This window comes from Piliocolobus tephrosceles, chromosome 9 (genome assembly GCF_002776525.5).
Source record: "Piliocolobus tephrosceles isolate RC106 chromosome 9, ASM277652v3, whole genome shotgun sequence".
Lineage (NCBI taxonomy): Eukaryota > Metazoa > Chordata > Mammalia > Primates > Cercopithecidae > Piliocolobus > Piliocolobus tephrosceles.
The window spans coordinates 44,287,944-44,314,819 of NC_045442.1; the positions used below are offsets into that span (position 1 = coordinate 44,287,944).

The 26,876-nt window shown below is 41.8% G+C and overlaps 1 protein-coding gene across 2 annotated transcripts; it reads right to left on the minus strand.

Annotated features, from left to right (window-relative positions):
• Positions 1-2,681: 2,681 nt before the first annotated feature.
• On the minus strand, positions 2,682-14,154 carry IFIT3 (interferon induced protein with tetratricopeptide repeats 3). 2 transcript variants are annotated; one of them, XM_026454830.1, is made up of 2 exons: positions 13,910-14,154; positions 2,682-4,686 (listed from the first exon to the last, which is right to left on the minus strand). In XM_026454830.1, the coding sequence occupies exons 1-2, from the start codon at positions 13,912-13,914 to the stop codon at positions 3,228-3,230; spliced, it is 1,464 nt and encodes a 487-aa protein (XP_026310615.1). In that variant the 5' UTR covers positions 13,915-14,154; the 3' UTR covers positions 2,682-3,227. The 2 variants fall into 2 exon arrangements, with proteins under 2 accessions (XP_026310615.1, XP_026310614.1); XM_026454829.2 differs by having other exon boundaries at positions 13,862-14,061.
• Positions 14,155-26,876: the final 12,722 nt, after the last annotated feature.

A 26,876-nucleotide genomic window follows, 5' to 3' on the forward strand; every position in this document is an offset into this window, starting at 1 on the left:
TATAGTGCCTTGGTGTGCTGAGTACTTTGAACTGAAAGACATTGGAAGGGCCTCCGAAGAAAGATCTCTTTGACCTCCTCCTGCCCTCCTGTCTTTCATGCTTCTTTCTCCCCTGGAGTGAACCATGGAAACTAGAATTCCTCTTCCACAAGCCAGATCATAGGAACTAGAAGCCCTCTCCCCAAAGCAAGCCATAAAACTTAGGAAGGTCACTCTCTCCCTTCTCCCTTCTCATTTGAAGACCCTTATTCCAGAGGAATCCTGCTCCATACTTGCAAAGAAGAAATGCTACACAGAGAGTGCAAGAAGAATTTGAACACACTCCCTCCTTCACCCCCAGTCTATAACCATAAGATCATACTCTGGTCCAAACACATATCTACACAGCTGCCCTTAGGTTCTTCATGGAACCTAAGCACAAAAACAGTTTTCCCTGGATCTTTGGGTCTTCACTTCTGAAGGCTCTCATATCACATAAAACTTTGATTAAGTAAATTTGTTTCGCTTTTCTCTTGTTAACTTGTCTTTTGTTATAGGAGTGTCAGCCATGACTCTTACAATGAGTGAGGAGAGGTATTACCTCCTTTACCCCTACGTGCTCTTCGAGCTGATCATCACAGTTTGTAATTTTTCCACCTTCCATCCCTGCTTCTGTGTATTTTGATAAATTTTTGCAGGTCAGTAGACTTCCCATGGCAGAATACTTCCTGCTTCTCACCAACCCTTGAGCCAATCCAAGGAAAACAAAAGAACATCATAGTGTTTTGTCATATGACAAGATTACAAAAGCAGCATCCAGTGGCAGAATGCCTGACTGCTCCTGGACACAGCCAATAGCTGACTTCAGTGCTCCCCATCCCTGCTTGCCAGTGATTAGTCTAAATTGTTATCACAAGCCCAGTCTGACCAATGAGTGTGAGTGAGGAGCCATTTTGATTGTCAGCTCCTGATTCTGCAGAAAACATGAAACTGAGCTGTACAAAGATGCTGATGAGGGACTGCAGCATGCAATTCACTTCGCCAGCAGTCACTAAGGTCTGATCTCTTTTCTAACCACACCTGGAAGATGGGATGCTGGACCCAGGGTATGCATAGAAAATGGGAGTCATTAGGAAAGCAGCTTTGCTTGCTTTAACCCAGGAATTCTATTTCCAGTATGCTGTTTCCTTTTAGACAATTGCCCTAAATCTTCTCTTGTTTAAGGAGCAGGAGGATGGCGGGGGCGGGGGGGGGGGGGCGGTATTTCTGCTCTCAGCAAGTCTTAGAACCAGGGTCTCTTTGTTTGTAAGGAAGCAAGCAGGTCCCTGGACCTGAGCTGGGATATGATTTGTGATCAGCCAGGCAAGAGTTAAGAGTGGAAATTGTGCTCTCTGCCCATCTTATAATATCTTAAGGGTGATCATCTGTGGTGTTCTTGAGTGATATATCCCATTCCATCTAGCATTTCATGAGAATTATTGTATAAATGAAGACAGGCAGAGGACACTTGACATGGGAATGCTGGACCTACTGGATATTTATTCATTAGCTGCAGTCACTGCGCATTAGCCTTTTTTAATAAAAAGTAAAAATTTAGTTGACATGTAAAAATTGTACATATTTATGGTGTACAGCATGTTTTAGTATCTGTATACATTGTGGAATGGTTAAATCAAATTATTTAGCATATGCATTACCTCAGCTACTTACCTTTCTTTTTATAGTGAGAACAGAAAATCTACTCTCTCAGCAATTTTCAAGTATGCAACATATCATTATTAACTATAGTCACCATGATGTACTATGTTAGCCTCTTAATATGGTATAATGCTTTGGCAAAACTCAAAATCCCTAGCAGGTCTGGATCTTTGAATTTGGAAATGGTCCAAGGTGCATATACTATGTCTGTGAATACCAGAGGGCAACTGTTTGTGGGTTCCTGGTGTAGGGTCTAAATTCTAAATTCAGAGAGATGAACTCCTTTAGGGCCACAGTCTTTCTGCCACTTATGAACCTACAAGCAAGTTTCCGGATGTTAAATCATCTAGGGAATGATTTCATAATTTATTTCAAATATTACATTAATTCCTAGGGGATAAGGAATTTAAAAGGAAAGTGTTCAAATTATCATCTTACACATTTATATACTTTTACCTTTCTGTTTACACCCTTGTCACTAGATATTACATTCATGAGTGAATTAAAAATGAACTGCAGATGAAAATCTTAGAAGTCCAGGGAGACTATTCCCCATGTGTTTAAGAGACCCTTGCTGTACAGGTCTGACTTTAACTTGAACAAAATGGAGCTCACCATGTCAGATGCTGGCAGTTTGAAAGGGACTGCTGTAGACCTGGATGGATCTCTGCCCTTTTGGCCAGCCTCACACTGGTGTCCCTCACACTCTATCAGGGAGGCATTTGCTCAGGTATTCCCGGGCTCACAGCAACCCTGTCAACAGCAGCAGCTGCTAACTGGGCACGGGGCTTAGCTGGGGCTCCTAGGCTGGAAAGAGAATCATAGTTCCTACAATGTAAGGATAAGCTGGCTGCAGGGGGAGGGTGTTCATTCTGAGGGAGGGGCTCAAATGGACACGTCGAGAATTGTACAGTGTGGTTTAGCAATTACCCACTGTTCCTAGTAGGAGAAACTTTGGGAATTAATGTTACTGTCATAGTCCCATACACAAACCACACAATTACTTTTATTCTAACAGAGTTGAAATGTATGGATTTATTGTAGCATTACTATCAAGAATACACACTGATTACAGTATTGCTATCAAGAATACACATAAATGCAAGGCTGAAGCCATAAGTGAGACAAGAGATACTCCAGGGTTAGTCAAAAGTTAATCTTTGAGGTCCAGAAGGCTGGATGAAAATGAGGTGAGACTGCAAATTTTGTTGTTAGGCAGTCACCAATTATGACCCTTGGCAGGAAGGGCTGGAATGAGGGTTATATGGTGAACTGAATGAAAACTCAGAACTAATCAGCAACATGTGGGCCTGAAGCATTTATTGCTACCAGTGATTAGTTGTAAGACCTCTGACTACGTAACTTTAATGAACTATAATGAACATGCGAAACAATTCTTTAAAAATGTACCTTAAAGCAACATGCAAAACTTCCCTGCTCAGCAACCCCAAGCTGGGGCCCCCTGTCTTCCTATCTTCCTATCTTCCTACCCTTCACAACCACTATTGCAGGCTTCTGATGCTCTGTCTTCCTCCTCTGTCTCAATTCAGTTACTCTGAGTTAGAGACGAGCTCTCTGGGATTGGAGCTGACTGCGTCCTGGCCCACTTCCTCACTGCCATCCTCAAGCTCAGATGCTGACAGGAAAAAACTGCCTATGCCTGAAGGGGAATTCCTTAGCAGGCGGCCCAGTTCCTTCTCATAACATTTGGCTGCTTGCAGCAGATCTCCATTCTGCTTATGAATTAATCCTTGACGATACCAATAATTCGGTGCATTTTGTGGAAGCAGATTTTCAGATACATTCTGTGGTTGGTCTTTGATCTCTTCCTTCTCAGTTGGTTTTTTGCTTATGGACAAACCCTCTAAACCACGTTGGACAGCAGTGTCTTCAGACTTCCCGTTATATTTCTGAAGGTTGCAATAGTGCTGATGGGATTGTCGCTTCTCAGCATCAGGGTCCTCCTTATTGAATGGTGTCTGATAACATTCTGCCTCCAGGAACTCAGCAAGATCGGAGTACGCATCCAGAGGATTCAGTCCCTTCTCAAGAGCTTTATTCGAATAGTCCATAGCATATTGCTTTAGTGCTTCAATCTTCTCTTTATTTCCACTAGCTTCAGATTCTCCTGTATTCTGCATTTGTCTTACTTTTGCCTTGTAGCAGCACCCAATCTGGTGATAGAGGTAGCCATTGTTTGGTGTGGATTCCAATGCCCGTTGGAAGAGTTCAATAGCTTTGTCTAGGTCACCTTTTCTTCTGTAAAATTTGGCTGCACTGCGGAGGACATCTGTTTGGCAAGGAGCCTTTTCCAAGGCTTCTTCAACCAACTGCTCTCCTTCAGCTTCTTTATTCATCTTCTGCAGTTTGAGGCCCAAGAGAACCTTGACATACTGGTTATCAGGACTCAGCTCAATGGCCTGTTTCAAAACATCAGTAGAGAACTGTTTCTCTGGGTTATTATCCAGATGGTACATCGCAATTGCCAGTCCAGAGGAGAATTCTGGGTTGTTAGGTTTTTCTTCCAGAGCCTTCTCAAAACACACCTTCGCCCTTTCGTTTCTTCCACACTTCAGTTGTGTCCACCCTTCCTCACAGTCAAGTTCAGGATACTCAATACTGTATGGATTTGAAAATTTCTTGCAGGTTTGTTTTACCTTGTCTACATAAATCTGAGCATCTGAGAGTCTGCCCAAGTGATAGTAGACCCAGGCGTAATTTCCCCAAGTGACTAGACTTCTGATTTCTGCTTGGTCAGCATGTTCTTGCTGGATTAACTCTTCAGCTTGCCGTAAGCATTCCAGGGCTGCCTCGTTTTTACCATCTAGGTGTTTTATGTAGGCCAACAAGTTGTACATTGTAGCTTTGAACTCAGTATTTAAAAATTCAATCTGGTTACACACTCTGTCTTCCAGATCCCTTGAGACACTTTCTTCCTTGAATAAGTTCCAGGTGAAATGGCATTTCAGTTGTGGGAGGATTTGCTCCAGGGAATTCTTGGTGACCTCACTGTGGAGAAAATAAACATGGTCACTGTGATGTACACTGCCAAGCACTGCACCCTGTGATCATTAATTTTATATGTCAATTGAACTGGGCCACAGGATGCCCAGATATTTGGTCCAACATTATTTCTAGGTGTGTATGTGAGGTTGTTTCTGGAAGACGTGAACCTGTGAATTGGTTGACTGAGTAGAGCAGATTGCTCTCCCCAGCATGGGTGGGCGTCTCCATTCTGTTGAGGGCGTTAATAGAACAAAAACGCAGAGGAAGGGAGAATTCTCCCTCTGCCCGACTGCTTGAATGTTGCGGGAAGTCAGGAACTTCGAACGGAGGGACCGGCTGAAGCCGCGGCAGAAGAACATAAATTGTGAAGATTTCATGGACATTTATTAGTTCCCCAAATTAATACTTTTATAATTTCTTACACCTGTCTTTACTGTAATCTCTGAATATAAATTGTGAAGATTTAATGACACTTATCACTTCCCCAATGAATATCCTTGTGATTTCTTATACCTGTCTTTACTTATCTCTTAATCCCTTCATCTTCTTTGTAAGCTGAGGAGGATGAATGTCGCCTCAGGACCCTGTAATTGTGTCAACTGCACAAATTGTTTGTAGAGCATGTGTGTTTGAATATGAAATCTGGACATCTTTAAAAAAGAACAGGATAACAACGATGTTCAGGCAACGAGAGGTAACTTTGAACTGGCCCCCGGTGAGCCGGATGGAAACAGAGCTATATTCCTCCTCTTTCATAAGCAAATAGGAGAAATATCACTGAATTCTTTTTCTCAGCAAGGAACATCCCCAAGAAAGAGAATGCGCCCTGAAGGTAGTCCTATAGACGGCCCCTTTTTAAGGCGTCCCGTCTTTTATGGTTGAAGACGATGGGATGAAATAAGCCCCGTTCTCCTAGAATGGGAAAATTCCTACCTAATAAATTGTGGTCAGACAGGTTACCTGCTCTCAAACTCTGTTTCCTGATAAGATGTTATCAATGACAATGCAGGCCCGAAACTTCATTAGCAATTCTAATTTCACCTCATCCAGTGGTCCTGTGATCTCGCCCTGCCTCCATTTGCTTTGTGATATTTTATTACCTTGTGAAGTATATGATCTCTGTGACCCACACCCTATTCGTGCACTCCCTCCCCTTTTGAAAATTGCTAATAAAAACTTGCTGGTTTTATGGCTCGGGGAACATCACGGATCCTGCCCACATGTGATGTCTCCCCCGGACACCCAGCTTTAAATTTCTCTCTCTTGTGCTCTTTCCCTTTATTTCTCAACCCAGCCGAGACACTGAGGAAATAGAAAAGAACCCATGTTAAACATTGGGAGCGGGTTCTCCCGATACTTGAGCTAGGACATTGGTCTTTTTCTGCCCTTGGACTAGAACTTTCACCATTGGCTTCCCTGGTTCTCGGGCTTTTAGGCTTGGACTGGGACTACACCATCAATGGTCCTTGGCCTCCAGCTTGCAGACAACAGATTATGGGACTTACCAGTCTCCATAATCAGGTGAACCAATTCCTCATAATAAATCTCTTTATATATAGATGTTCCTTGACTTATGATGGGGTTACATCCTGATAAACTCATCATAAATTGAAAACATTGTAAATAAAAAGATGCATTTCCTTCTTTCCTCCCTTCCTTTTCTTGTAGACACAGGGTCTCACTATATTGCCCAGAGTGGTCTCAAACTCCTGGTCTCAAGCAATCCTTCTGCCTTGACATCCCAAAGTGTTGGGATTACAGGTGTGAGCCACCACACCTGGCCCTAGGGGTTTTCAATTTGGCTTCACCTGGGGATTCTAACTACCCTGTATGAAGGACTACAAGTCAAAAGTCGAGTTAGCAATTATTTAAAAAATGAATACCAAGAGTAAGTTATAACGATGATAATTGAACAACCCTGCTTATATCTGTTATGCCACTAAATCATAATAAAGTCATTGAAACATGAGTTAACTTTGCAGATGGTGAATTAGGAAGGTTAGAAGGAGAAAGGAGAGAAAGGGTGAGTCTCAGATCAATAGAATGTATCTGCAGATTTGTAGGTACATATAGGTGCCTGAAAATAATAGCTGAACACTCTAGTGATTAATAGAGAGTATAGAGTGGACCTGCAGAATGACAAGTGACATTGGTTGTGTTTGCTTCAACGAAACCAGAAACCACCTTGCAAGTCTGATGACACTCTCTCTCTCTCTCTTTTTTTTTTGAAGGGCAGAGGGCTTTGACATATCAATGCACCAGGGATCTTACCAAACTAAATTTTAAGCACTTATAGCTCAAGATTCTCACTCTAAGATGAAACATATTTCCACCTTGTCATGTATCAGCTTCAGAAGGTATCAATTGCTCAAGAAAGTGTTGGACAAGCAGAAAAGCACACTGAACATTTCTGGACTTGTGAAAGAGCTCTGAATATGGATCTCTCAGGGATATTCCATCCCCACCAATGCTTTACCAATGCCAGAGCTGGCCAGGCTGAGACATTTAATGATAACATGGAGCAATTTATTCAGGAAGATAGTCAACCACTCATATGGCTTTATGATTATAAAACCCACTGAAAACTGGAATTCAGGTCCCTTGATTCTCTTGATTTTTCCTAAGCCTTACTCCCTAAAGTTTCCAATTTGATGAGGTATTTGATACCTGCTCTCTCCTTGAAGTAAAATTTGGAGCAAAATATATTGGACTGGAAGGCCTAAGACCTTGATAAGAAGAAACATGAACCCCAGAGCCAGAGGTCAGGAGGTTTGCATTATAATACTGTTGCACTCTTAAAACAAATACTGGAATTGCCAAGGTTTCATCACTTAATAATTTCTCATATGCGTTTTTGAAAGTTATTCTGACTACTTCTTACATGTATAAATAAGTTAGTTAATAGTAATTAATGCAAATATTTAAAGAAATACAAGCAGGCAGGTGGGATGATGACTACAGTCACTTGGTAAAGAACAGCTAGGTGGCCGGGTGCAGTGGCTCATGCTTGTAATCCCAGCATTTTGGGAGGCTGACGGGGCGGGGGGGAGCGGTGGATCATGAGGTCAGGAGTTCGAGGCCAGCCTGGCCAACATGATGAAACCCCATCTCTACTAAAAATACAAAAATTAGCCAGGCGTGGTGGCAGGCGCCTGTAATCCCAGTTACTCAGGAAGCTAAGGCAGGAAAATTGCTTGAAACCGGAAGGTGGAGGTTGCAGTGAGTCAAGATCGGGCCACTGCACTCCAGCCTGGGCGAAAGAGCAAAACTCCGTCTCAAAAAAAAAAAAAAAAAAAAAAGAATAGCTAGGTTCAGATGAAACGTGAGGAGTAAAATGCCAGTCCTACCTGGATGGTCTGCATCTAGTAGAAGACCTTAGGGAGACAGGATTCCCTCGGGTGCAGAAAGATTTCCCATGACCTCGGATTGCAGACATGAAATTTCGCTTACTAAAGCAGTTAAAGTTAGGGCTGCTAGTCCTCAGGAAATCCCCAGAATCAACATAGTTACAGTCTCTCACCTAACCCAGATCGTGATCGCCTGTCTTGCTCACAGACTCCAGGGTAGATACCACATCTCCTTCCCAGTCAAAGCCATTACTAGAGTAGAATCTTGAAATTTTCAGAAAGTGGCCATTTTGAAGTGGTAAGAGTGGGGATTTCCTCACTCTTGTCTGCACATGTGCAGCTTGTCCCGTACATATACTGGTTATGCTCCACCTGACTACGTGAAGGAACCCCGGCAGACCTATGCTCAGTTGGTTGGTCAGAACAGGCCCAATCCAAGGAGTCCTTCACTTTAGAAAGCAAGTGAAGGAACTCTCCAGAGCTGGGCTTCTCAAACTTTAATGTACTTATGGACGCAAACACCTGTGATCTATTTAAAATGCAGATCTGGATTCAGATAAGCTGGGATGTTGCCTTTCTTAGAACTTCCCGGGGGGATCTCAGATTCAGACCACACTGTGAGCAGCAAGGCTCTGGGAAGACTTCCCTTTTTGGCAGTGATTTCCAATCGCCAGTTTCCCATACTTAAAATACCCCTTAAACAGGCAAGCTTTGCTTCATTTTTATTTTATTTTTGTTTTTTTGTAGGTATCACTTTGTTGCCAAGACTGGTCTCGAGCTCCTGGTCTCAAACAATCCTCCTCCTCAGCCTCCCAAAGTGCCGGGATTACAGGCTTAGCCACTGTGCCCAGGCACAAGCTTTGCTTTATTTCAACCTTCTTCCCACCCCTCCCCACTCCTGCCTCTTGGGGTTTCCTCCTCACATTTACACACATACAATGCAGGAAGCCTTGTATGCATTTAAGGAAGAGAGGATTTGGAGATGGACATTTCTTCTTTAAGCCATTCAGTGTGCCTATGAAGTACTTGTGGTCCTCTTTAAATATGTGTTTGTTTCTGGACCTTATTTCTGTTTTAGTCAATCAGGATTTCAGAATGCAGTACCTAGAAATTTGCATTCTATCATAAGACTCAGGTTGATATGATTCATGCCACTCGCAGACCACAGTTTGAGAGACTGCAAGCAACACTTTCTCCCTGTTCGTTGATCACATGGGAGGTTTAGCAGGTCACTAGACCTCCTAGAGGACAACTCAGGTAGACATATCCCCCGATTATGAAAAAGTGCATTTCAAGGTAAAAGTGACCTCAATATAAATTGGAATTTTGCAGTGCTGAATTAATCATTGACACATTTGCTGAGAAGCAAGCATAGTTTTAAAATAACCACAATCACAACAAAACCCACAAACCTCTGACTTAGGCTTTCTAAATATAAGAAACAAAAGATGAACCTGGACCTCCAGTAACTTCCTTCCAGGCTCCAGCTTTCACTGACCCGATTTTGCCTGAAAGGGTATGAGCATGAGCTCTCTAGGATCTCTCAATATGCCTCGTCCCTTCTCAGCTCCCAGCTCCCATTTCCCTGAGTCCTTTGGCTGCCTGACTCTATACATCACAAAAAGCTACAGAAATAAAAATGCACAAATGGGTAAGGCAGATTTATGCTTGAATTAGATAAATGCATATTTCATCCCTAAGCAAACACTGAAATAGCATAAGTCAGGAAGTTGTACGTAAGAAATTCTGTTTCCTATCAGAGAAGCAGGAACTATTTACCTCATGATGGCTGTTTCCCTGCAGTTCTGAAAAGCTGGGGTCCCAGTTGATTTTATTTTTAGCTTATTGATTCCAAGCAAATGCTGAAGAGGTTTCTAAACAGGCTGCTGTTAGGTCTGTGCTTTTATGAAAGGCAAAAGGAAAGTGAAACTGATGTAACCCTATCAAGATCCCTCTTGAAGGGAAACTGAAACAGAATCTGTGAAAACTGAGTGGACTCATGCCAGGAATAGGTTCCAGACAGATTTGGAAAACTGTGGTTTGAAAGTTGTAAAAATGCACTGTAAAAAGAAAATAAAATTTTAAAAGCTTCCAAATGTATTATGTGGCAAAGTTAAGCCCTGAAAACTGACTCACGTAATGTGACTGTTTTTTTTCCTCAGGTGCATGACTATTGCTCCCTGACCTGTGTGGTGAGAGGTTACACATTAACCAGACTCACTAGTCTCACTGCAACTTCTCCCTCTTGGGTTCAAGTGATTCTCCTGCCTCAGCCTCCTGAGTAGCTGGGATTACAGGCGTGCACCACCATGCCTGGAGAATTTTTGTATTTTTAGTAGAGGCGGGGGTTCACCATGTTGGTCAGGCTGGTCTCGAACTCCTGACCTCGTGACCTGCCTGCCTCAGGCTCCCAAAGTGCTGGGATTATAGCTGTGCCCCACCGTGCCCGGCCTCAGACAACCTAGTCTTTATTAAAACCTAGACCTCATGTTATGGAAATAGAGACCCTTCTGATTGTTACTTTTTTTTTTTTTTTTTTGAGACAGGATCTCACTCTGTCATCCAGGCTGGAGTGCAGTAGTACGATCTCAGCTTACTGCAACCTCTGCCTCCCAGGCTCAAGTGATCCTCCCACCTCAGCCTCTCCAGTCGATGAGACTATAGGCACATGCCACCACGCCTGGTTGATTTTTGTATTTTTAGTAGAAATGGGGTCTCACTATGTTGCCCAGGCTGGTCTCCAACTCCTGAGCTCAAGCATCTGCCCTCCTCTTCCTCCCAAAGTTTTGGACTTATCGGTATGAGCCACTGTGGCCAGCCATGTTACCTCTTTACAAAAGAATATTAAGCAATTCCCTTGGACTGTAATCAATAGTAGCCAATCAAATTGTATATCTGTATGTTTCCTCTGTATGGAAAATGTTGGCCAGGCACAGTGGCTCACACCTGTAATCCCAGCACTTTGGGAGGCCAAGGTGGGTGCATCACTTAAGGTTAGGAGTTCAAGACCAACCTTACCAACATGGCAAAACCCCATCTCTACTGAAATACAAAAAAATTAACCAGGTGTAGTGGCGTGCTCCTATAGTCCCAGCTACTTGGGAGGCTGGGTGGAAGAATCCCTTGAACCCAGGAGTCTGAGGCTGCAGTGAGCCATGACTGGGCCACTGCACTCCAGCCTGGGTGACAGAGTGAGACTCTGTCTCAAAAACAACAACAACAGAAGCTGTCATTCTGTTCAATACCTCTGTGTTTGCCTATGTAAACAGTCCTCATTTTTCTCTACACTGGAAATGCTGTTCACCATTCTTGGGTGTAGCTCTACTCCTGGGATTGCCGCCCTCAACTTTTTGCTGGAATAAACTCTTTTAACTGGATCCTGAGCCTTCTGATTATTGTATGTTGACAGTACTGATTATACGGTCCTACTCCCAGAGATTCTGGTGCAGGGAATCTGATGTGAGCTTAGAAACCTGTGTTTTCACAAGTGCCTTGGAAATTCAGTGGCAGGAGTTCCTGTACCACATTCTGAGAAGTGCTGTCGTAGACATATTTTTAAAAGCAGTTTTCCCCTTTATTTGTGGAGCTAATGTGGTGAATTAAGAAGCATTATCAGACAAGCTTGAGTGAAGGGAAGAAAACCACAGGACACCTGGTTTTCAGTGATCTCTTTGCTTAGTTCTGGGATATTTCTTGAGTCACATCACTGAACCTCATTTCCTTATCCTTAAAACGCTCTGGGATGAATTTCCTTTTTCCCTCCATCCAATTGTTTTAGAAAATTATGCCCTGGGGAGAACCACTTTCACCCTTCTCCGAGATCTGGGTTCAGCTCTTGTGGCTTTGGCCGCTCTAAGGGGTGGGTAACCATCAAAGACTGGCCCAGTCTCTCTATATAGGAAGCCCATCCCTGGCCTCCTTTTTAAAGTGAGCGTAGTTGAAAGCATTAAGATCTTTCATCATTTGGCCATTGGGCATAGAGTCAGATGATCAGCATTACAGTTTGGCGCCTCCATTAATGACTCTGCTCTGACACCTGCTCTCTACCTGATGTCTTGGACAAGTAATTTGCCCTTCTAAGCCCCATTTTGGTCATCTAGAAAATGAGGCTAATAATGGAAATAATAGCTCTTACTTCCTAGGGCTGTTGGGTGATATGAAGTCATGCATAAAAAGCGTTTAACACAGTGCCCACTAACTACAGATCACAAAGAAATGTTACCACCATGATTGCTGGTATTAATATATTTGTGTTATAATTTTAAGTGAATTTGTGAGTGCGTAAAGGGGGCAACAGAGTTCCTCAGTGGATGGGGCAGAGGAGGATGCCCATCAGCTGGCAAGTGCCAGCGAGTTCTCCAGGTGATTTTCCCATTTGGAAATTTTTAGCACTGCTGGAGAGGAGCAGCCCAACCTCTTCCTGTTCCTACAACCTCTGGAAATAGGAGCACCTTGATGTGAACCTGAGTCCAGCATAGTTCAGAGAGCCCCCCTCAGACCTCCTCAAGTCAGTGGCTATAGACACACCTAAAGATAGGACCCTGTAAAACATTCCCTGCAAGCTGATTACTAAGATGCTGGGTAGTGCCTGGCTTCTGGTCAACCCCACTCACACAGACACAATTAACATCACTCTTGACCAGGAACTTATTCTATATAAAAGGGTTAGCCTGAGGTATTTGGCACTGAATTCCTCTTACCCATCTCATCCCCAAACGTGACATTGCAGAGCATCTTCAACTCCTTGGGGCAGAGGGTAGGGAATCCAGTTTTCCTTTTCTGCCCCCCTGAATGGTTGATGGGGTCTTCCCTCCCTGGCAATCACTGCCTCACTCCTTCCCTGGAGATGCTTGGTGGGAAAGGCATCCTTTTCTCTTAGTTCTCCCTGATGTGCTATCCCCTGAAGAACTCTAGGAGGTCAACATATATATTTAAAAATCAAGTTTACTGAGATTATACTTTACATACAATAAGATGTACCCATTTTCAGTGTATAGTCTGATGAGTTTTGATAAATGTTTATGCTTATGTAGCCACCACCACTACCTCCCTATAGACTACTCCTATGATTCCAAAAGATTCTTTTGGGAGCCTTCCTACTCAGTCCCCACCATCTCCAGGCAACCACTGATCTGCTTTCCATCATTAGAGATTAGAACAGTTTTAGATAAGAGATTAGGTCACTACACTTTTGAGGAGAAATTCTTTTCTGCTGCTGACCAGCATTCACTACATCAATAAAAATAAGTGCTAAACTTTGGGTTTGTTTTTACATAAGAAATGACAAAAACACTCATTTGTAAGAATTGTTTCTTGCACTTCCCACCTTAAAGTAATGCAACGTTTCAGGGCAAAATTGCCCTCTTCACGAATGGGTTTGCGGTATTGATTATATCTTTCACAATATCTGTTGAAAATAAATTCCTCCTTTTAAAATTACAAGAAAAAAGGCCTGTGACTTAATCTTTTCAAGCAAAATGACAACAACAAAAAAGCCCCAAAAGAGTAATTCCCTTAGGTCTACCCTTGAATCAGCAAAGTTTGTGGCTGAGTGAAAAACACTGCTCCTGCCAAGCCTTCCTCTCATCACAGGAAATAGCTGCACACAGGGAGGAAACATGAGCTGATGCATTCCCCACTCTGCCTCCCCCGTATATAGTTCCATAGGGAACAGTTCGAAAAACTTAAGGAGCCTGTGTATACACCAAAAAAAGCCACAGGGAAAAAACCCTCAAACATCTTATAAATGCTCAGACTGATAAAGACATATTGAATCTATAAACATCAGGACAATTCAGGAACGTGCCCGCACAGTAAGAAGCTCAACTTACAATTTGCACTCAAAAACAAGCATGATTCTGCATTCTTATTTCACTGACCTCATGACTGCTCTCTGCGTCTCTGCTGTTCCAAAAAGCTGGTAACCAGGCTGATTTGTTCTTCAGAAGTCTTCCTGTCTGCCTCAAGTAAACACTGAAGGAACTACATAAAGGGGTGGGAGAATAGGGCACGCATCAGCTGATGTTTTGAGTAACTGCTTTTAGGGGAAGGAAAAGGAAACTGGAAAGTGAAACTACTTTAAAATCGTTAGGAGGAGGAAAATGAAACCTAACAGCTTGAGACCTGCAATGGTTGAGCCAGAGTACATTGCTCAAAACCGTTACTAAAATTTGTTTGAGAGAATGTGGAAGCATTCCTAATGTAAACCAAAAAATTAAATTCTAAGGCCATACTCACCAACCACGTGACTGGACCCCTGCTTTTGGCCAATGGCATTCCAAAGTTAACCTGAAAACTGATGGGAAGGGGAAGCTAGATATGCCTCATTACACCATTTTTCCTTTTAGAATTACTAATAGAACACACACTCTTTTTTTTTTGAGACAGGGTTTTACTTTGTTGCCCAGGCTGGAATGCAGTGGCATGATTTCAGTTTACTGCAACCTCTGCCTTCTGGGTTCAAGTGATTATTTTGCCTCAGCCTCCCGAGTAGTTGGGATTAGAGGCGCCCACCACCACTCCCAGCTAATTTTTGTATTTTTAGTAGAGATGGTGTTTCACCATGTTGGTCAGGCTGGTCTTGAACTCCTGACCTCAGGTGATCCACCCACCTCGGCCTCCAAAAGTGCTGGGATTACAGGCGTGAGCCACTGCACCCAGCCAGAACACACTCTTTTCAAGTGTTATAAGAAACATTGACAACCTATTCTCTCTGAAGTCTGCTACCTGCAGGCTTCATCTGCATAATACAACCTTGGTCTCCACAACCCAGACATTCCTTTCTATTCATTGTCTATTGAATTTCTATTGAATGTCTCCAGACATTCCTTTCTATTGATAATAACTCTTTCAACCAATCATCAATCAGAAAATCTTCAAATCTGCCTATGACTTGGAAGCTGCCCTACTTCCCTGTTTCCAATCGTCCCACCTTTCTGGACCTAGCCAATGTACACCTTACATGTATTGATTCATGCCTTATGTATCCCTAAAATGTACAAAAACCAAGTTGTAGCCTGGCACTTGTTCTCAGGATCTCCTGAGGGCTGTGTCACAGGCCACAGGTCACTCATATTTGGCTTAGAATAAATCTCTTCAAATGTTTCACAGAGTTTGACTTTTTTTGTCGACATTAGGTATCTGACCATCAGTCTAGGGTGGGGCCCAGGAAACTGCATTTTTTAAGCCAATTCTTATTTTAAAAAATTTTTGTGGCCACATAGAAGGTATATATACTTATGGAGTACATGAAATATTTGATACAGCATACAATGAGTAATAATCACATCAGGGTAAATGACCTCAAGCGTTTATTCTTTGTATTACAAACAATCCAATTATACTCTTTTAGTTATTTTGAAATGTGCAATAAATTATTGTTGACTATAGTCATCCTATTGTTCTAACAAACACTAGATCTTATTAATTCTATCTAAGTATATTTTTCTACCCATTAAGCATCCCCACTTCCCCCACTACTAGTCTTCCCAGCCTGTAGTTGATTTGTTTTTCTAAGACCACCAGAGCGAACACTAAAGAACCAGCGAGTAGGCAAGGCTAGGAGCAAAACTGCAAATTTATTTTTGGTCACCTAGCTTCAGGGAAGAAGGTGTGGAGGGTGAGGTCTGTCGACCTCTGGCAAAGGAGGCCGAGAGAGTCGCCCAGTGGAGCTCTCCGGCGGAGATCCTGATGCAGTCCCGACAGGAGGGGGAGCTGAGGAAGTCCCCGAGGCATGCTCGCCTGGAGCAGCTTTTCTGGGAGTGGGAGGGCAATAGGCGGGGGCACGGGCGTGTTGGGGGGCGTTCCGTAGGTGCGACCAGGTAAATCTTGGTGTCTTCGGATTGACGTCACCTGGCGCATGCCCCGTTGATCTGCACCTTCCCGGGCGCCGGCTACATTTTCGTGGGCGCGGGAAAAGTTGGTGATGAAGAACCCGGAAGTGCGCCATCTTGCCTCCATTCGTCCAAACTGTAGTAATCATCATTCTAATCTCTATCTCCATGTGTTCAATTGTCTTAATATTTTTAGCTTCCACAAACAAGTGAGAATATGTAAAATTTGTCTTTCTGTGCCTGGCTTAATTCACTTATAATGACCTCCAGTTCTATCCATGTTGTTGCAAATAACAGGATCTCATTCTTTTTGTGGCTGAAGAGTACTCCATTGTGTAAATGTACCACATTTTCCTTATCCATTCTTCCGCTGATGGACACTCAGGTTGCTTCCAAATCTTGGCTATTGTGAATAGTGCTGCAATAAACATGGGAGTGCAGGTATCTCTTTGATGTACTGATTTCCTTTCTTTTTGATATATTCCTGGCAGTGGGATTACCAGATCATATGGTAGTTCTATTTTTAGTTTTTTGAGGAACCTCCAAACTGTTATCCCTAGTAGTTGTAATAGTTTACATTCACACCAACAGTGTACAAGGGTTCCCTTTTCTCCACATCCTTGCCAGCATTTGTTATTGCCTGTCTTTTGGATATAAGCAATTTTAACAAGGGTAAGATCATATCTCATTGCAGGGTTTTTTTTAACTTTTATTTTATGTTCAGGTGTACATGTACAGGTTTGTTATTTAGGTAAATTACATGTCATGAGGGTTTAGTGTACAGAGTATTTAGTCACCCAGGTAATAGGCATAGTATACGATAGGTAGTTTTTCAGTCCTCTCCCTTCTCCCATGCTTCACCCTCAAGTAGGCCCCAGTGTCTTTTCCCCTCTTTGTGTCTGTAATGCTCAGTTCCCACTTATGAGTGAGAACATGCGGTATTTCGTTTTCTCTTCCTGTGTTAGTTTACTTAGGATAATGACCTCCAGTTCCATTCATGTTACTGAAAAGGACATGATCTTATTCTTTTTTTTGTGTGTGGTTGCATAGTATTCCATGGTGTATATGTACCACATTTTCCTTATCCTGTCTTCTGTTGATGGGCATTTAGGTTGAGTCCATGTCTTTGCTATTGTGAATAGTGCTGTGATGGTTATGCATGTGTCTTTATGGCAGAATGATTTATATTCCTTTGGGTATGTACCCAGTAATGGGATTGCTGGGTTGGATGGTACTTCTGTTTTAAGTTCTTTGAGAAATTGCCACATTGTTTTCCATAATGGCTGAACTAATTTACGTTCTCACCAGCAGTTTATAAGGGTTCCCTTTTCTCTGTAACCTCACCAGTATCTGTTATTTTTGTTGACTTTTTAATAATAGTCATTCTGACTGGTATGACATGATATCTCATTGTGGTTTTGATTTTCATTCTTCTAATGATTAGTGATATTGAGTATTTTTTCATATTCTTTTTTTTAAGGTATCTGAAGGAAGAAATTTCTTTTCTTTTTTTTATTATTACACTTTAATTTCTTGGGTACATGTGCATGATGTGCAAGTTTGTTGCATAGGCATATACGTGCTGTGTTGGTTCGTATGTTTATTGCAGCACTATTCACAATAGCGAAGACTTGGAAGCAACCCAATAGACTGGATAAAGAAAACGTGGCACATATACACCATGGAATACAATGCAGCCATAAAAAAAGGATGAGTTGTGTCCTTTGCAGGGACATGGATGAAGCTAGAAACCATCATTCTCAGCAAAATATCACAAGGACAGAAAACCAAACACCACATATTTTTTCATATTCTTGTTGGCTGCATGCATGTCTTCTTTTAAAAAGTGTCCGTTCATGTCCTTTACCCACTTTTTAACGGAGTTTTTTGCTTTTTTGCTTGTTAATTTGCTTAAGTTTGTTATAGATTCTCAATATTAGACCTTTGGTTATGTATAGTTTGCAGATATTTTCTCCCATTCTGTCAGTTGCCTGTTTACTCTGTTGATAGTTTCTTTTGCTATGCAGAAGCTCTTTAGTTTAATTAGGTCCATTTGTTAATTTTTGGTTTTGTTGCAATTGCTTTTTGTGTCTTCATCATGAAATCTTCGCCAGGTTCTATGTCAAGAATCATATTGCCTAGGTTATCTTCCAGGGTTTTAATAGTTTTAGGTTTTACATTTAATCCATCTTGAGTTGATTTCCATATATGATATAAGGAAGGGGTCCAATTTCAATCTTCTGTTTATGGCTAGCCAGCTATCCCAGCACCCTTTATTGAATAGGGAGTCATTTTCCCATTGCTTGTTTTTGTCACCTTTGTTGAAGATCAGATGGTTGTAGGTGTGTGCCCTTATGTCTGGGCTCTCTATTCTGTTCCATTGGTCTATGTATCTGTTTTTGTACCAGTGCCATGCTATTTTTGTTACTATAGCCTTGTAGTATAGTTCAAAGTCAGGTAACATGATGCCTCCAGCTTTGTTCTTTTTGCTTAGGATTGCTTTGGGTATTTGAGCACTTTTTGTTCTTTAAGAATTTTAAAATAGATTTTTCTAATTCTATGAAGACTGAAATTGGTAGCTTGTTAGGAATAGCATTGAATTTGTAAATTGCTTTGGGTAGTATGGCCATTTTAGCAATATTGATTCTTCCTATCCATGAGCATTTCCATTCGTTTGTGTCATCTCTGATTTAAGTATGTTTTGTAATTCTTATTGTAGAGATCTTTCACCTCCTGGGTTAACTGTATTTCTAGGTATTTTATTCTTTTTGTGGCTATTGTGAATGGATTGCCTTCCTGATTTGGCTTTTGGTTTGGATTTTGTTAGTGTATAGGAATGCTACTCATTTTTGTATGTTGATTTGGTATCCTGGAACTTTGCTGAAGCTGTTTATTAGACCTAGGAGCTTTTCCGTAGAGACATCGGGGTTTTCTAGGTATGCAATCATATTGTCTGCAAAGAATGTAGCAGCAAGTGTTTCCTGCCTGGCTACCAGTGGCAGGGGTAGATGCAGTCACCTGTCTTGCCCTCCAGGTACTTCCTGGGAGAACAGGAGGCTATGGCCACTGGCTGAGTTCAGACAGAGAAGTAGGACCACTAAGCTGGAAGCTGGTACCAAGTCCCATCCAGAGAGGGGTTGAGGTGGGGCAATCTTACTGCTCCTGGGCACTGTGACTGCAGCCTCTATTGGGCTATGGTGCTGGTGCTGGTCTTCTTAGGGGCACAAGGCTTGCAGAAGTCTCCTTGGACTAGAGAGTTGCCCTGCAAAATGTCTGGGTGGCTCTCTGCCTCAGTCTAGAAGCACGGTGGTGGGGTAGGGGGGTGGGCAGGGGTTTCAGGGGAATTCTCCCATTTCCTGTCTTAGACAGGTCCCTCTCTAGAGTGTGAATCCCCTAGGGGGTTCTCACTCACTCACCCTTTCCAGTGTTGGAGAAGTTCTCCTGGCTCCATACTGAGCCCAGATAGGCTGGTATCTAGTTTCACCCATTTCTGCTCTGTGCGATCCCCTTACGCCTTGAAGGATCCAAATCCCCGACGTGATTTCTCAGATGATTGGCCTGAAGGGTCAATGCTCACTAGCCCTTTTGTTTCCTTTCCATGATAGCCTGGCACAGGAGTTGCTTCTGGCCCACCATCTTAACCCCAAGCTTGAAACTGCATTTTTTTTTTTTTTGTTATATTATACTTTAAGTTCTAGGGTACATGTGCACAACATGCAGGTTTGTTACATATGTATACATGTGCCGTCTTGGTGTACTGCATCCATTAACTCGTCATTTACATTACGTGTATCTCCTAATGCTATCCCTCCTTCCTCCCCCGACCCCACAACAGGCTCTGGTGTGTGATGTTCCCCATCTTGTGTCCAAGTGTTCTCATTGTTCAATTCCCACCTATAAGTGAGAACATGTGGCATTTGGTTTTCTGTCCTTGTGATAGTTTGCTGAGAATGATGGTTTCCAGCTGCATCCATGTCCCTACAAAGGACATGAACTCATCCTTTTTTGTGGCTGCATAGTATTCCATGGTGTATATGTGCCACATTTTCTTAATCCAGTCTATCATTGATGGACGTTTGGGTTAGTTCCAAGTCTTTGCTATTGTGAATAGTGCCACAATAAACATACATGCGCATGTGTCTTTATAGCAGCATGATTTATAATCCTTTGGGTATATACCCAGTAATGGGATTGCTGGGTCAAATGGTATTTCTAGTTCTAGATCCTTGAGGAATCGCCACACTGTCTTCCACAATGGTTGAACTAGTTTACAGTTCCACCAACAGTGTAAAAGTTTTCTTATTTCTCCACATCCTCTCCAGCACCTGTTGTTTCCTGACTTTTCAGTGATTACCACTCTAACTGGTGTGAGATTGTATCTCATTGTGGTTTTGATTTGCATTTCTCTGATGACCAGTGATGATGAGCTTCTTTTCATGTGTCTATTGGCTGTATAAATGTCTTCTTTTGGGAGGTGTCTGTTCATATCCTTTGCCCACTTTTTGATGGGGCTGTTTGATTTTTTTTCTTGTAAATTTGTTTAAGTTCTTTCTAGATTCTGGATATTAGCCTTTTGTCAGATGGGTAGATTGTAAAAATTTTCTCCCATTCTGTAGCTTTCTGTTCACTCTAACAGTACTTTATTTTGCAGTTCAGAGGCTCTTTAATTAGATTATATTTATCAATTTTGGCTTTTGTTGCCTTCGCTTTTGGCGCTTTAGTCATGAAGTCTTTGTCCATGCCTATATCCTGAATGGTATTGCCTAGGTTTTCTTCTAGGGTTCTTATGGTTTTAGGTCTAACATTTAAGTCTATAATCCATCTTGAATTAATTTTTGTATGGGGTTTAAGGAAGGGATCCTGTTTCAGCTTTCTACATATGGCTAGCCAGTTTTCCCAGCACCATTTATTAAATAGGGAATCCTTTCCCCATTTCTTGTTTTTGTCAGGTTTGTTAAAGATAAGATGGTTGTAGATGTGTGATGTTATTTCTGAGGGCTCTCTTCTGTTCCATTGGTCTATATCTCTGTTTTGGTACCAGTACCATGCTGTTTTGGTTACTGTAGCCTTGTAGTATAGTTTGAAGTCAGGTAGCATGATGCCTCCAGCTTTGTTCTTTTGGCTTATGATTGTCTTGGCAATGCAGGCTCTTTTTTGGTTCCATATGAGCTTTAAAGTAGTTTTTTCCAATTCTGTGAAGAAAGTGACTGGTAGCTTGATGGGGATGGCATTGAATCTATAAATTACCTTGGGCAGTATGGTCATTTTCAAGATATTGATTCTTCCTATCCATGAGCATGAAATGTTCTTCCATTTGTTTGTGTCCTCTTTTATTTCACTGAGCAGTGGTTTGTAGTTTTCCTTGAAGAGGTCCTTCACATACCCTGTAAGTTGCATTCCTAGGTATTTTATTCTCTTTGAAGCAATTGTGAATGGGAGTTCACTCATGGTTTGGCTCTCTGTTTATCTGTTATTAGCGTACGGGAATGCTTGTGATTTTTGCACATTGATTTTGTATCCTGAGACTTTGCTGAAGTTGCTTATCAGCTTAAGGAGCTTTTGGGCTGAGTTGATGGGGTTTTCTAAATATACAATCATGTCATCTGCAAACAGGGACCATTTGACTTCCTCTTTTCCTAATTAAATATGCTTTATTTCTTTCTCCTGCCTGATTGCCCTGGCCAGAACTTCCAACACTGTGTTGCATAGGAGTGGTGAGAGAGGGCATCCCTGTCTTGTGGCAGTTTTCAAAGGGAATGCTTCCAGTTTTTGCCTATTCAGTATGATATTGGCTGTGGGTTTGTCATAAATAGCTCTTATTATTTTGAGGTATGTCCCATCAATACCTAGTTTATTGGTAGTTTTTAGCATGAAGGGCTGTTGAATATTGTTGAAGGCCTTTTTCTGCATCTATTGAGATAATCATGTGTTTTTTTCCTTTGGTTCTGTTTATATGATGGATTATATTTATTGATTTGAGTATGTTGACCCAGTCTTGCATCCCAGGGATGAAGCCAACTTGATCATGGCAGATAAGCTTTTTGATGTGCTGCTGGATTTTGTTTGCCAGTATTTTATTGAGGATTTTTGCATTGAAGTTCATCAGGGATATTGGCCTGAAATTCTCTTTTTTTAATTTTGTCTCTGCCAGGCTTTGGTATCGGGATGATGCTGGCCTCATAAAATGAGTTAGGGAGGATTCCCTGTTTTTCTATTGATTGGAATAGTTTCAGAAAGAATGGTACCAACTCCTCTTTGTACCTCTGGTAGAATTCGGCTGTGAATTCGTTTGGTCCTGGACTTTTTTTGGTTGGTAGGCTATTAATTATTGCCTCAATTTCACAGCATGTTATTGGTCTATTCAGAGATTCAACTTCTTCCTGGTTTAGTCTTGGGACAGTGTATGTGTCCATGAATTTATCCATTTCTTCTAGATTTTCTAGTTTATTTGCATAGAGGAGTTTATAGTATTCTCTGATGGTAGTTTGTATTTCTGTGGGATTTGTGGTGATATCCCCTTTATCATATTTTTATTGCATCTATTTGATTCTTCTCTTTTTTCTTCATTAGTCTTGCTCGTGGTCTATCAATTTTGTTGATCTTTTCAAAAAATCAGCTCCTGGATTCACTGATCTTTTGAAGGGTTTTTTGTGTCTCTATCTCCTTCAGTTCTGCTCTGATCTTAGCTATTTCTTCCCATCTGCTAGCTTTTGAATGTGTTTGCTCTTGCTTGTCTAGTTCTTTTAATTGTGATGTTAGGGTGTCAATTTTAGATCTTTCCTGCTTTCTCTCGTGGGCATTTAGTGCTATAAATTTCCCTCTACACACTGCTTTAAATGTGTCCTAGAGATTCTGGTGTGTTATATCTTTGTTCTTATTGGTTTCAAAGAACATCTTTATTTCTGCCTTTATTTCGTTATATACCCAGTAGTCATTCAGAAGCAGGTTGTTCAGTTTCTACATAGTTGAGCAGTTTTGAGTGAGTTTCTTAATCCTGAGTTCTAGTTTGATTGTACTGTGGTCTGAGAGACAGTTTGTTATAATTTCTGTTCTTTTACATTTGCTGAGGAGTGCTTTACTTCCAACTATGTGGTCAATTTTGGAATAAGTGCATTGTGGTGCTGAGAAGAATGTATATTCTATTGATTTGGGGTGGAGAGTTCTGTAGATGTCTATTAGTTCTGCTTGGTGGAGAGCTGAGTTCAATTCCTGGATATCCTTGTTAACTTTCTATCTCATTGATCTGTCTAATGTTGATAGTGGGGTGTTAAAGTCTCCCATTATTATTGTGCGGGAGTCTAACTCTCTTTGTAGGTCTCTCGGGACGTGCTTTATGAATCTTGGTGCTCCTTTTTTGGGTGCATATATATTTAGGATCGTTAGCTCTTCTTGTTGAATTGATCCCTTTACCATTATGTAATGGCCTTCTTTGTCTCTTGAAATTTGTTGGTTTAAAGTCTGTTTTATCAGAGACTAGGATTGCAACCCCTGCTCTTTTTGTTTTCCGTTTGCTTGGTAGATCTTCCTCCATCCCTTTATTTTGAGCCTATGTGTGTCTCTGCATGTGAGATAGGTCTCCTGAATATAGCACACCAATGGGTCTTGACTCTTTATCCAATTTGCCAGTCTGTGTCTTTTAATTGGAGCAGTTAGCCCATTTACATTTAAGGTTAATATTGTTATGTGTGAATTTGATCCTGTCCTTATGATGTTAGCTGGTTATTTTGCTCGTTAGTTGATACAATTTCTTCCTGGCATCAATGGTCTTTACGATTTGGCATGTTTTTGCAGTGGCTGGTACCAGTTGTTCCTTTCCATGTTTAGTGCTTCCTTCAGGAGCTCTCGTAAGGTAGGCCTGGTGGTGACAAAATCTCTCAGCATTTTCTTGTCTGTAAAGGATTTTATTTCTCCTTCACGTATGAAACTTAGTCTGGCTGGATATGAAATTCTGGGTTGAAAATTCTTTTCTTTAAGAATGTTGAATATCGGCCCCCACTCTCTTCTGGCTTGAAGAGTTTCTGCTGAGGGATCCACTGTTAGTCTGATGTGCTTCCCTTTGTGGGTAACCCGACCTTTCTCTCTGGCTGCCCTTAACATTTTTTCCTTCATTTCAACTTTGGTGAATCTGACAATTATTTGTTTTGGAGTTGCTCTTCTCGAGGAATATCTTTGGGGCATTCTCTGTATTTCCTGAATTTGAATGTTGGCCTGCCTTGCTAGGTTGGGGAAGTTCTCCTGGATAATATCCTTCAGAGTGTTTTCCAACTTGGTTCCATTCTCCCTGTCACTTTCAGGTACACCAATCAGACGTAGATTTGGTCTTTTCACATAGTCCCATATTTCTTCGAGGTTTTGTTCATTTCCTTTTACTCTTTTTTTCTCTAAACTTCTCTTCTTGTTTCATTTCATTCATTTGATCTTCAATCGCTGATACCCTCTCTGCCACTTGATCCAATTGGCTACTGAAGCTTGTGCATACATTATGCAGTTCTCATGCCATGGTTTTCCACTTCATCTGGTCACTTATGGTCTTCTCTATGCTGTTTATTCTAATTAGCCATTCATCTAATCTGTTTTTCAAGGTTTTTAGCTTCTTTGTGATGAGTTGAAGCATCCTCCCTTAGCTCAGAGAGGTTTGTTATTACCGATTGTCTGAAGCCTTCTTCTCTCAACTCGTCAAAGTCAATCTCCGTCCAACTTTGTTCCATTGCTGGTGAGGAGCTGCGTTCCTTTGGAGGAGAAGAGGTGCTCTGATTTTTAGAATTTTCAGCTTTTCTGCTCCGGTTTCTCCCCATCTTTGTGGTTTTATCTACCTTTGGCTTTGATGATGGTGATGTACAGATGGGGTTTTGGTGTGGCTGTCCTTTCTGTTTGTTAATTTTCCTTCTAACTGTCAGGACCCTCAGCGGCAGGTCTGTTGCAGTTTGCTGGAGGTCCACTCCAGACCCTGTTTGCCTGGGTATCACCAGTGGAGGCTGCAGAATGGCAAATGTTGCTGCCTGATCCTTCCTCTGGAAGCTTCATCTCAGAGGGGCACCCCGCTGTATGAGGTGTCAGTTGGCTGGCTCCTACTGGGAGGTCCCTCCCAGTTAGGCTACTCGGGGGTCAGGGACCCACTTGAGGAGGTAGTCTGTCCATTCTCTGATCTCAAACTCCATGCTGGGAGAGCCACTACTCTCTTCAAAGCTGTCAGACAGGGACGTTTAAGTCTGCAGAAGTTTCTGCTGCCTTTTGTTCAGCTATGCCCTGCCCCCAGAGGTGGAGTCTATAGAGTCAGGCAGGCCTCCTTGAGCTGTGGTGGGCTCCACCCAGTTCGAGCTTCTTGGCCGCTTTGCTTACCTACTTAAGCCTCAGGAATGGCGGGTGCCCCTCCCCAAGCCTTGCTGCCACCTTACAGTTCGATCTCAGACTGCTGTACTAGCAGTGAGCTAGGCTCTGTGGGCGTGGGGCCCTCTAAGCCAGGTGCAGGATATAATCTCCTGGTGTGCCATTTGCTAAGACCATTGGAAAAATGCAGTATTAGGGTGGGAGTGTCCCGATTTTCCTGGTACTGTCTGTCACAGCTTCCCTTCACTAGGAAAGGGAATTCCCCGACCCCTTGCACTTCCCGGGTGAGGTAATGCCCTGCCCTGCTTAAGCTCATGCTCAGTGGGCTGCATGCACTGTTTGACAAGCCCTAGTGAGATGAATCAGGTACCTCAGTTGGAAATGCAGAAATCACCCATCTTCTGCATAGCTCATGCTGGGAGCTGTAGACTGGAGCTGTTCCTATTCGGCCATCTTGGAACCTCCTCCGAAACTGCATTTTTAATAATGTCTCTAGGAGATTCTGATGTAGGGGTTTCTGGGACCCAGTTATATGAAAGACTTCCAAAATTCTTTTTTTTAAAGTAGTTTTGTCCAGTAAATTATCTCCCAGAAGTAAATTTAGACCTGAAGACCTAGATTTAATTATCTCTGTTTACCTTACTAACTCTTGAATTTTCCAGGGGCCAAATCATTGAGCCAGAATTTCCTTTTTGCTTCACACTAAACATACGGAGCCAGGCCCTGAGGGATCCCTGAGCTGTTTAGCTCTCCAAGGTCTGGATAATAAGTTAGTTTACCCAGCTGTAAAATGGGCAAAAGTAATACACATATTATTGCTTAATGGATGGATTATATATTTATGCTTTGAGCTCTGAAGGAGTTGATACTACCCTGAGAGGTTTTTTTTTTTTTCATTTTATAATACTTCCCAACCATGATATAAATATTCATAAAAACCTAGGAAGTATAGTTGTCATGACTAATTTGATGGTGAAGGAATTAACTAGAAGCGTTCCCTCCATCCTGTAGCTGCAGAAAGCAGAGACTCTTTTGTAGCAAAATTGACGTGACATATGGTGTTTCCAACAACAGAGTCTCATGGGATACTTTGAGTTCAGAGGTTGTTATATTCTATGAAAGTAACCTGCAATTTGGAAAAGTCTAATTCTGATTGGTTGTTTAACTTAACAATTTGTTATCCTAGTCACGATAAAGTGACATATCTTTATAAAAGGTACAAATATTTGTGATATCATAAAAGGTATAAATACCATCCCTACACCCAGTTAAGAGGTGCCTTTGGCCCCATGCTTTAGAGGGTCCCACATATCACAGATAAAAACATGTAAAAATTTAAAAGAACAAATAGCCCCTCTGTTACTCAGAATCCAGTGCTTTATTCTGGTAGAATCAGATTTGAAACCCCAAACATCCAGCCCAGGGAAAAGTTGTCTATCCTATCTTCTTTGCTCACAATGAAAGATCATATCATGCATGTTTGTGCATTATGAGGGAGCTGATTTTTAGAGACAGATTCTGCTTTGGAGTTCAGAGAGGATTGTAGCAATAGAGATCAGAGAAAAGGCAAATTCAGCAAACTACTCAAAGCCTTTCTTTCACCAGAATGCAATAGATTCTTATGTAATGAAGAATTATATTTCCAGTACAGTAGCACCTATTGTCCATTTTCTTGCTTTTCTTTTTG